A 10548-nucleotide genomic window follows, 5' to 3' on the forward strand; every position below is an offset into this window, starting at 1 on the left:
GCTACATGGTGAGATCCTGTTTCAAAAACAAAGCATAAGGGCTGGAGAGATGGCTCAGTGGTTAAGAGCACTGACTGCTCGGGGCTGGGGATTTAGCTCAGTGGTAGAGCGCTTACCTAGGAAGCGCAAGGCCCTGGGTTCGGTCCCCAGCTCCGAAAAAAAAAAAAAAAAAAGAGCACTGACTGCTCTTCCAGAGGTCCTGAGTTCAATTCCCAGCAACCGCATGGTGGCTCACAACCATCTGTAATGCGGTCTGATGCCCTCTTCAGGTGTATCTGAAGACAGCTACAGTGTACTTATATATAATAAATAAATAAATCTTAAAAAAAAACAAAAAATAAACAAAGCATAAAAGGCTTAAGGGCTGTGAGGGTGTTAATCCTCGTAAGACCTAAGGACCAGCTAGCCTGGCATAGACAGCAGTGAACCTCAACAAAAAGATGGAGCCTTGGGCTAGTGATATGGGTCAGTGGGAGAAGGCACTTGCCTGGCAATCTGGTAGAAGGAGAGAACTGGCCTCCACACATATGCCATGACAGATGTAACACACACACACACACACACACACACACACACACACATACACTAAGTATATATAAAGAAAATTTTTAAATGAAATACAGACAGACAGACAGACCCTGGAGAGGCATGGCAACATATGCCATTAATCTCAGCACTTGGGAGGCAGAGGAAGGCAGATCTGTGTGAGTTCAAAGCCAGCCTGGTCTACAAAGTGAATTCCAGGACAGCCAGAACTACACAGAGAAACCCTGCCTCAAACAAACAAACAGTAAACAAAAAGAGACCCTACCTCAAACTAAGGCAAAAGGCAAGAAGCAACTGTCAAAGCTGTCCTCTGATCTCTGTGCCCTTGGCACTATAGCATGTGCAAGCACACACACATACATACACATATATCATATACACTCATGTGTACGTGTATAGAGCCTAGGGTGTGGCACCTTTCAATATTTCTTTGTGACAAAGTTTCTCCCTGGCCTGGAACTTTACAAAGTAGGCCAGGCTAGCCAACTAGCGCATTTCCAAAGAGCTGTGACTCTCCCTCCCATCTCACCATTGCTGGGATTATAAGTATGTGCCGCTGTGCTCAGATTGTTATGTGGGTTCTAAGGGATAAGAGCTCTAAGGGTCTGTTTACTTACCCTACAAGTGATCTACCAACGGAGTCATCTCCCCAGCCCCGGACACACTTTGATTATACTCGAGAGCTTCTTGGGTATTCCATGTCCTGGTTTAAAGCATTAAAAACACAGGTAATGGGACTAGAGAGATGGCTCAGCAGTTTAAAGTCCTGGTCACTTTTTTGGGAGGGACCAAGGCTCAATTTCCACCACCCACACAGTGGCACACGATGGTCTATAACCCAAATCCCAGGGGACCCTATGCCCTCTTTGACCCCTGCAAGCTTGTAGTGCACAGACATGTGGCAAAATGGCCACTCACATAAATTTAAAACAAACGAGTAACAAGTGCTGTGGGCAACTGAACAGTCAAGCTCCGTCTAAGGCTGGCACAAGGACTAGGGTTCAATCCTCAGCACAGAAAACAAGTGCAATTAAGATGGGAGTTGATGAGCTGCAGAGATGGCTCAGCGGTTAAGAGCACTGGCTGCTCATCCAGGGGTCCTGAGTTCAAATCCCAGCAACCACATGGTGGCTCACAACCATCTGTAATGGGATTCAATGCCTCTTCTGGTGTGTCTGAGGAGAGGGACAGTGTACTCACATAAAATAAACAAAAAAAAAAGAGAGAGAGAGATGTGCCTGTGCCAATCACAGGAGGCTTTAAAAAAAAAAAAAAAGATAGTTGATGAGGAGCTAGGCTATGGTGGCACAGGCTTTTAATCCCAGCACTCAGGAGGCAGAGGTAGAGGCAGGCAGAAATCCTTGAGTTCCGGGCCAGCCTGGTCTCCAGAGTGAGTTCCAGCACAGCCAGAGCTACACAGAGAAACCCTCTTTTGAAAAACAAAATCAAAACAAAAAGTTGGTGAGGAGAGCACAGGGAAAACACAGGATGTAAAACTGTCCAGTGGTTAAAGTGGCCGACCCTCCGGGGCTGGGGATGCAGCTCAGGTGGTAGAGCACTTGCCCAGCACGCTTGCCCGGCACGCTCAAAACGCTGAATTCCATGCCCATCGCCCCCCAGAAGAGACATGGTGAAACACTCCTGTTATCCCAGCATTCTGGAGGTAAAGAAAGGAGGACTTTTAATTGTCAATAAATATTTAATATCATAAGCCAGAAATCAACCCTTTGTGTTACTTTTTTTTTCTTCAAATATTTATTTTTTATTTACACGTACGTGGTTGCTTGCTTATCTGAATATGCACCACAGCACGTGCACACAGGTGCCTTCAGAAGTCAGAAGGGGACTTTGCTCCCCTTGAACTGGAGTTACAGGTGCTTGTGAGCCACTGTGTAGGTGCTGGGAACTGAACCCAGGTCCTAACTCATAAGCCAGCATTTCTCAGCCTGTGGATTCCAACCCCTTTGGAGGCTGCATATCAGATATCCTGGACATCAGATGTTCACATTACAATTCATACCAGCAGCAAAATTACAGTTATAAAGAGTAGCAATGAAATAGCTTTATAGCTGGGATCACCACAACATGCAGAGCTGTATTACAGGGTCACAGCTTCGGGAAAGCTGAGAGCCACCAGTCTAGCCATCCCTCCATCCATGAACCCACTTATTTTTTTATTTTGTTTATATAATTTTGCTTACACTTTTTTTAGCCATATATATATCAGCCAACACATTTTTTTTTCCAAATCGGCTAGTCAGGTAGTAAATAACTGTGGTAATTAATTGCAGGAGTAAGTCCTGGGTGCCTGAGATGTCACCAGCACAGCAGACCTGCCCATCACAGCTGGCATGTGGGGAGCTAAGTGTCTCCTCACCCAGGGTTGCAGAGGGGCCGCAGATGCCCTGGCACAGATGAACACCACGTGCACTGGTTGCTTTCAGGTGCTTCAAGCTGTCTTGCCAAGCCATAGGTGTCCACCCACCCCTGGAGCTGTCCCACTACCAGATCAAGTTCTCAGCCACATCCCTGTATGACACCTCTGTGTCCACACTGTATGTGATCAACTCCCATGTGAGCATGAACAAGCTGATCCACTCCTTGCCTCGGATCGGCTCAGAGGAAGCCTCCCCAGTGGGACCAACATCCTTTGAGTTCTTGCTGCCTCCTAAGTCACCCATCACCATCTCCCCGTCTGTGGGGACCGTGTTACCTGGAAAGGTGAGTATGGGCCCCAGTGACAAGCCAGAAGGTGAAGCTCCCCTGCCTTTCTCCCAGGGTTGGCTTGGCCTACCCTAACTATGGGTATTTAACCACAGCAGGGCTAAGAAACATGATCCAGAGACCAAATAGGAATAGTGGAAAGTAGACATGGTTTTCCTTTCCCTCCTCTCCCTCCCCCTTTCACTCTTGTCCTCCTCTGTCTTCTCTTTTGCCTCTCACCCATCACTTTATCCCCTACACCCTCCCTGTCCTGAGCATCAAGGAGACATGACCCACATGGGATTCAACGTGGAATCTTTCCAGAGATCTGTCCCATGGAGACTTGCCGCAGATGGGGAAGGGCTCCCTGTTCCCTGTCTCATCCTTACTCTTGTCTGGTGAGGTTCTGGTCCATTCTGGACTCTGCTTTCAGTACCTGCGGTTAACAGACCCCAACATACAGAGCCTAAAGTCCGCTCCAGTCCACAGTCATCAAGGAGAACCTTCCTGGAAGGGCATACAACGTTAAAAGTCTCGAAACCAAATGATCTTAAGAGAAATGCAGCCAGGCTCAGTGGCACATGCCTTCTGAGGGACAGAAACAGGCAGATCTCTGACTCTGAGGGTAACCTGGTCTACGGACAGAGTTTCACGAGAGTACAGAGAGAGACTCATGTCTTGGGAAAAAGAGATGGAGAGAAGGATAGAGAGAGGACAGAGAGAGGGAGAAAGTGACAGAGACAGAGGGAGAGAGAGAACACACTATGGGAGGAGAGAGGTGTACCAGCAGGGTCACCCCTGCCCTCTGGGCTTCAGGGGGAGAGTTGGCAATCCGAGTGTCTCTTTGCAGAGGTGTCTGGTCCAGGTGGCCTTCCAGCCCGTACTGCCACAGGACAAAATCTTCGAGGAAGCCATTCAGCTCCTGGGCAAGGAAACAGAGACCAAGACGGTACGTGAAGTAGTTTAGAGGAGGTGCATAGTGGCCAGAGGGGAGGGCATGAGGAAAGAAGAAAGGCAGACCAGAAGAGGGAAGGGGGTGCAGATGCGTGTGGCACTTGGGATTGCAACCTATCCCAGGCTAGCCCATATGACAGAAGTACAAGGCAGGCTTTCCTGGCACTGTGCTTTAAGCTGTTCCCCAGGAAGGGCAAGGGGAGGAGAGAGGGTGTGAAAGGTTGTCTTGCAAGACCTCTCCCTCTTCTGGAAGCACCACCAGGCAGTGGGAGACAAAGCTGGCCCTAAGGCGGCAGGTGAGGTTTTAACCAAAGCAGAACTGGGATAAAAGCACAGCATAGCCTCTCACCAAGGGTAACATGGAAACCGCCCTCGAAAGGCAGCCCTGAAACAGAGGGCAAGCCTCACCCAGTGTTATGCACTGGCTTTGCACACTGCACCCAGCCTAGGAAAGCCAGTAGCTGTGGGCTTGCTCTTTGGCCACACCATGGCCTCATGTCTTTATGGTATACACACAAGCAAAGAGCCCTGACATTGCCACCGCTGCTGAGGCAGTGAGGTACAAGAGAGTCATGGGCGGGAGGACACCTAGGACCCTAGCTGTGTAGACTTGTCTGTGGCTTGGTCTCTCTTAAGTTCAGACATTTCAGCCCATGAACTTGTCTCTGTGCTGGGCTTTCCCGGGTTCCCCTAGATGCTTCCTTGAACCCGTTGCTTACTGTGTTAATCCCCTGTTGCACCTGTTGTCAGACTCCCTTGGGTACCTGTTGGTCTGAGGACACCATTTTCTCCAAACTTGAACTGGTGGCCTCTGCCACTCAGCAAGCGGTCAGACCAAGCCAGTTAGGCCAGGCCTCAGACGAGCCTGTGGTGGGGGAGACATTACTAAGCCTGCTGTGCCCAGGGATAAGCCCCTGGGGCCACCCTACAGCATCTGCTCCTGCTTACATTTCCAGAAGGAAACAGGGCAAAAGAAAGAACTGTGGAAACAATCCTTGTCCATGGTCCGGGTCCACAACCGGGAGCGACTGACCCGGACCTCCACGACCCAAAGTACAGAACTGCAGAGGCCGGAGGTCAATGTCAGGTAGGATGAAGGGGTCTTCCCCATCTATATCCCACCCACCATCTCCCACCCCTGCTCGGACGAAACTCACCTTGTTCAATAGAGGTTTTCCCACACATTGCATGGAGCAGAGCATCACTGGCCTGTGTGTCTGCAGGACTCACCGGCTTCAGAAGTAGCTGGAAACAGGGCTCTCCTTGCTGAGCATCTGCTCTTTGGCTATCCCTGTGGACCTTGTGTCCCCCTGAACAGACTACTCCATGGTCTGACTGTAGCCTTCCCAGAAAACGAATAAGCCCAGGCAAGCTCTGATAGGTTGGGCCCCCTTGCCAGCCCAGAAATTGTCCCTGTGGACCCAGGAATATGGCTCTGTAGTGACAAGACCATTTGCTCACTCTGGGTAACCAGGATCCACAGTGGGGAAGAAGCTCTCCCCAGAGAGTCCACCTGAGCCCAAGCCCTAAAGAGTAGCCATACACATTACAGATGAGGAAGGCCTGGTCCCATACCGCCCGTATCCCAGGGGCAGAGCCTGAGAGGCCAGAGGAACGTGCATGGATGTGTTCTGTTGCTTCCTTCCAGTTCCATTGAGTTCCAAGCTGCACAAGCCACCCTGTCCAAGGCCTTCCAGGGGAAGTTTGAGAGGTTTGTGATCCCCTGTGTTGTTGCCAGTGGTGACATCAAAGACAGGAAGACAACGGAACCTCTGAGCTTCAGGTGTGGGGTTCTTGAGACAGGCTAGGGTGTGGTTGGCCATAAACCCACTGCCCCTCCTCTACTGCTGGTCAGATCTGAGGCCCGAGGGGCACTCACTGGGTCACCCTAATATGCCCTCGTTTGTCCTTGTCCCGGTTCTAGCCCCCATAATACTCTATATCTGGAGCTGTGGTGTCCAGCAGTGGCTCCATTTATTGTGGTGACATCCCACAACGGCAAGACTGTCTTTAACTTCGGCGATATTGCTGTGGGTGAGTCCTGACGTATACTGACAGCTCTCACGCCCTAGAGCACAGCTTCTACCCTGGGTGCCAGGGCTACTCCAGCTAGCATCTGCTTCCTGACCGTGCTGTTGAGAGAGGTGCTCCTCGGGGCCTAGGAGCTGTTACCTGACTCTTTGCCACATTTCAGGGCATCGAAGCATAAAGAAGATCACCCTCCAGAACATTTGCAATGAGGACCTTACTGTATCCTTATCCATACCCAGTGAGCCAGCTTCCAGAGCTGGAGATGGGGGTGAGGTGTGTGGCAGAGCCTGCAAAAGGTTACCTTCATCCTTGATAATGCTCAGTTGGGGTACTCAGTGTTGAACCCCAACGGCCCTTTCGTTCGGCTGAACCCTTTCAGCAAGCTGTGCTCTGGTGAGACACAAACCCTAGTGCTGTCCTTCTCACCCCGTGAGAGCATACTGGTGAGTGCAGCCCCCAGGCAATGCTGCTGCCCTGGGATCCTCACACTTCAGGACCATAGTGTGGCCAGGTGGGTGGGAAGGGGTGTTGAGGGGGTGGAGGCCGGGGGGACGGGACAAATACCCCATGCTCTCAGAGCCAAATGATCAACTGCGGCCTGAGAACAGCCTATCCTCCTGACCCCAACTCTTGCCAACAAGTCTGTGGAGGCAAAGATCTCCAAGCTGTCTCGGTGGCAGCCCAATGCTATCAGCCAGCGGCTCTTGAGGAAAAACTCCCACATTTGCTCTTTGCTAAAGGACATGACCCCCTTAGGCTCAAGAAACCCTGGACATCATCACCAAGAGAGGCACTCTCAGCCTCACCCTCTTGGGCACCGGTGTGGCATCCATGATTACATGCTCCATTGAAGGCAACACCCTCAACATGGGCTATGTGCTTGCCAGAGAATCTGTCTCAACAACTTTTAAGGTGAATTAAGCCTTTGTCTTGGCCCAGCTTCCTGGGAAAGGATTTCTTGGAGGCAGTGAACTCTGCACTTGGAGGCACCCAGCTGGTTGAGGAGTCACTGGAGGCACAGTCTCCCCCCCCAATGCTCTGTTCCCAAGAGGCTGTCATTTCTGATGCATTCCTAGCAGGGACCCCAGAGCCCACCCTTACGGGGAAGCAGAGAGCACCCCTCCCTTGACCCTTAGCCAAAGCCCCGGCCTGCAGGATGTTTCATGTCCTTCTGCATCAGGCCTTCATGGAGCTTCTGCTTTGCTACCAGTCTACTTCTCTGAAGCTCTGTGCAGATGGCCCGCAGTGGGTAGACCTCTAAGGAGACCCATGCCATCACCTGGGCTCCCTCATCTCCCCATGTGCATGGGCCTGCCTCATCCTGGTGTCTACCCTAGGCTTGGGGTCAAGCAACCTACTTCCCCATCTGCTCTGGTAGGGTCCTGAAGCAGAGCACAAGACACAGTGCTTTCCAAAGGGGATCGAGGGAGGGGAGGAGACTACATGAGGATGTGGTTCAGCCAAGAGCAGCTCTGGACAACAGCTGACAGGCACAGAGCTGGCCACACAGCTGGGCAGGGAAGAAGGCTACCAACCAGCCTTAGAAAAGGTCAGGGAGAAGGGAGTGACCAAATAGCAAAAGTCGCAAACACTGTTATTGTAGTTACTGTTGGCACATAATGCCACCAAAAAGGACTACTGGAGTGTAGTGCCACCTAGGTCCTGACCAGTGATCCAGCATCAGGTAACCTAGGCACGGGTGTGCTAGTCAGCTGACATCTTGCTCTTGCAGCTACAGAATGAATCCTTGCTTCCCATTAAGTTCTGGGTGCGCCTGGAGAGCCTCTCCAAAAAGAAGGCTGAGACCTACCAGCAGCTGCCAAAGTTCCTTACCTCCCGTGAGCAGAGGACAGAAATAGTTGGTGAGCTAACTAATGCACTGCCAGGAGCCACAGAGGTACAGCTCCATGAGATATGTGCTGGGAAAAGAGGGTGGTGTTTGGGGTGCAGTAGGGCCTGGCAGATCGTGGAGAGGCTGGGCGAGAAGGGAGGTAGAGGGGTCTGAGCTCAGTGGAGGAGGATGGCAGTGTTGACCGTAACCCCTGTCCTGCCCACAGGCACTCAGAACTATAATGGCCAGAGCGTATTCAGTATCTCCCCAGTTGAGGGCCTCATGTTCCCTGGGAAAGCTCAAGAGTTTACCGTAACCTTCAGTCCAGACCACGAGAGCCTCTACTTCTCTGACCTGCTCCAAGTGGTGCTCTTTGAAAAGGTAGAACTCATATCTGGGCCCCCAGAGATTCCACCCATCCTGGGAGGGATCCGTACAGGTCCCCTGTCTGCCCCCTTGGCAGCTTTGATTATCTGGTGCTTTATGTTGGAGGCTGTCAGTGAGAGGTCAGCAACCCCGGTTCTCCAGGCCCCACCCCTGAATGAGCCTCAGTTCTCAATTGTCAAGCTTCAGGGCAGGCTGCTCTGCTTCTTGTCCCCAGAAAGTCTCCCACCAGATCTTTCTAAAGGGTGCTGCCCGTGAGCACATGATGTTTGTGGAGGGATCAGACCCCCTGGATGTGCCTGTGGAGTCCCTGGCAGTAATCACTGCCTTTGACCCAGAGCATAAAGAAGGTGAGCCCCCACCCTGTGACTTCTGGCTCGGAGAAAGGGAAGGCAGGGGTACTTACCTTAGGGCTCAATGACAAGGCCCTCCGCTACCCCAAGCCAGCTAGTGGGCATAATGAGACCCAGTGGAGAAGGACAGATAGAATTCCAGACCATTGATCCCAGAGCCAGGAGGCTTGCTCTGGAGGGTGCCAGCTCTCCAGGTTCACCCTTCACCTCCACTGTGCCACACTGGACAATTACCCTCCCTCACCCTCACCCTCAGGCCACACCCTTCCTCTAGACACCATTCGGCTAGATTTCTCCCTCTCTAGAAGCTGAGGAGATAAAACCCATCCTGGTGACCTTGAACTATGTCCAGTTTGACACAGACACGACAACCCCGCCTGCCACCCGAGAGCTGCAAGTGGGCTGTATCCGGACCACACAGCCATCACCGAGGAAGGTGATCACAACCCTAGCTCGAGCTAAATCCCAGAAGCCTCCCTGGCCAGGGACTTCCTGACCTCTCCTGGCCTTGTACCTCACTGGCCTTGCATAGGATTTTTGCAGCAGATGTAGGGTGTTGACTCCTCCCACCCCCAGTCAGAGTTGAGGGGTAGGTAAAGCTGGGCCCCCTCACCCTTCTAGTCCTACCTCCTGGGAGTCCCTGACCCTGTAACCTGCAGTAGTATTAATGCCTCACAGACTGTGGAGTTCAACCTCGACAGTGTATCATGGCTTCAGCACAAGGGCTTCTCCATCGAACCCTCCAGGGGTTTTGTGGAGCGTGGCCAGACTAAGACTATCAACATCTCCTGGGTACCACCTGCTGACTTTGATGTAAGTGTTGGGACCCCAAGCTGGGCAGGGAGGGGCAGCTATAACAGACCTGTGAGCTGAAGGCACACATTGGGAAGGATCAGATTTGTCTGGAAAGCCTACTAAGGATTCTTCTTCTTCCAGCCAGACCACCCACTCATCGTGTCAAGCCTGCTGCAGCTCCGGGGGGACATAAAGGAAACCTACAAAGTCATCTTCGTAGCCCACGTGGTCACTGAGCAGTGAGGTCACAGGAAACCTCAGAGCCTCCTGGACTCTGCTATCCACTCTTGAACCCCTTCCCAGGCTGTGAGCCAAGCCAATCCATTCCCCTAGGCCTGGGACCTGCTGGGCAGGTTCAAGTGAACAGCCCCAGAGCCAGAGCTAACAGACATAGTCAGAGCCAGCCTACAGACATAGCTAATTCCTTCTGCCCTGTGAGCAATCTAAGACCACCCCCCCCACATACACCAAGAAATACTAATCCATCCAACTCAACGCATGCACGCACGCACGCACACACACAGCCTGCTCTTAGATGCAACATCCCAACCCCCAGATCTCAAACCCACCAGCACCTCCCCAGGCTTCAGAGATCCCAGGAGATCTCAACATAGGCCTTTCAATAAACTCTGAGAACCAACGCATGGGTCTGCAGTGTGGAGCCTAAGTATGGAGTGAGGTGGATGGAGAACCTGAAGGAAATCTGACCCATACCCCCCCCCACTCACATAACCCAACCCATAAAAGTGTTCTGGCTAGTAAGCACCTCCCAGAGGGTGGCATCTTGCCAGATAACTAGAGGGAGTTCACCCTGCCCCACACGTGGAGGACACCCCCTCCACCCCACCAGATCCATATCACTGAGGGTAACAGCAGCCGGCGCAGGATGCTGCAGGGGCGGGGGTGCGGAGTCAGGGTTGAGCCTGGTTCAGATATGGAAAGGCACAGGGA

General features: G+C 52.1%; 1 protein-coding gene across 10 annotated transcripts in view; it reads left to right on the forward strand.

The window, feature by feature from the left end:
• The window catches only part of Cfap74 (cilia and flagella associated protein 74), a 65966-nt gene extending 55728 nt beyond the window's left edge, over nt 1-10238 (forward strand). For 2 of the 10 annotated variants that reach the window (NM_001431305.1, NM_001431304.1), the window contains 14 exon segments: nt 2991-3267; nt 4100-4198; nt 5160-5290; nt 5852-5986; nt 6128-6237; nt 6398-6453; nt 6558-6677; nt 6991-7146; nt 7967-8096; nt 8292-8446; nt 8667-8799; nt 9108-9238; nt 9481-9615; nt 9739-10237. In NM_001431305.1, the coding sequence (NP_001418234.1) occupies nt 2991-3267; nt 4100-4198; nt 5160-5290; nt 5852-5986; nt 6128-6237; nt 6398-6453; nt 6558-6677; nt 6991-7146; nt 7967-8096; nt 8292-8446; nt 8667-8799; nt 9108-9238; nt 9481-9615; nt 9739-9840 (1870 nt within the window). In that variant the 3' untranslated portion in view covers nt 9841-10237. 10 annotated transcript variants of the gene reach the window in all.
• The last annotated feature ends 310 nt before the right edge of the window (nt 10239-10548 follow it).

Source organism: Rattus norvegicus, chromosome 5 (genome assembly GCF_021556685.1).
Source record: "Rattus norvegicus strain SHRSP/BbbUtx chromosome 5, alternate assembly SHRSP_T2T, whole genome shotgun sequence".
Lineage (NCBI taxonomy): Eukaryota > Metazoa > Chordata > Mammalia > Rodentia > Muridae > Rattus > Rattus norvegicus.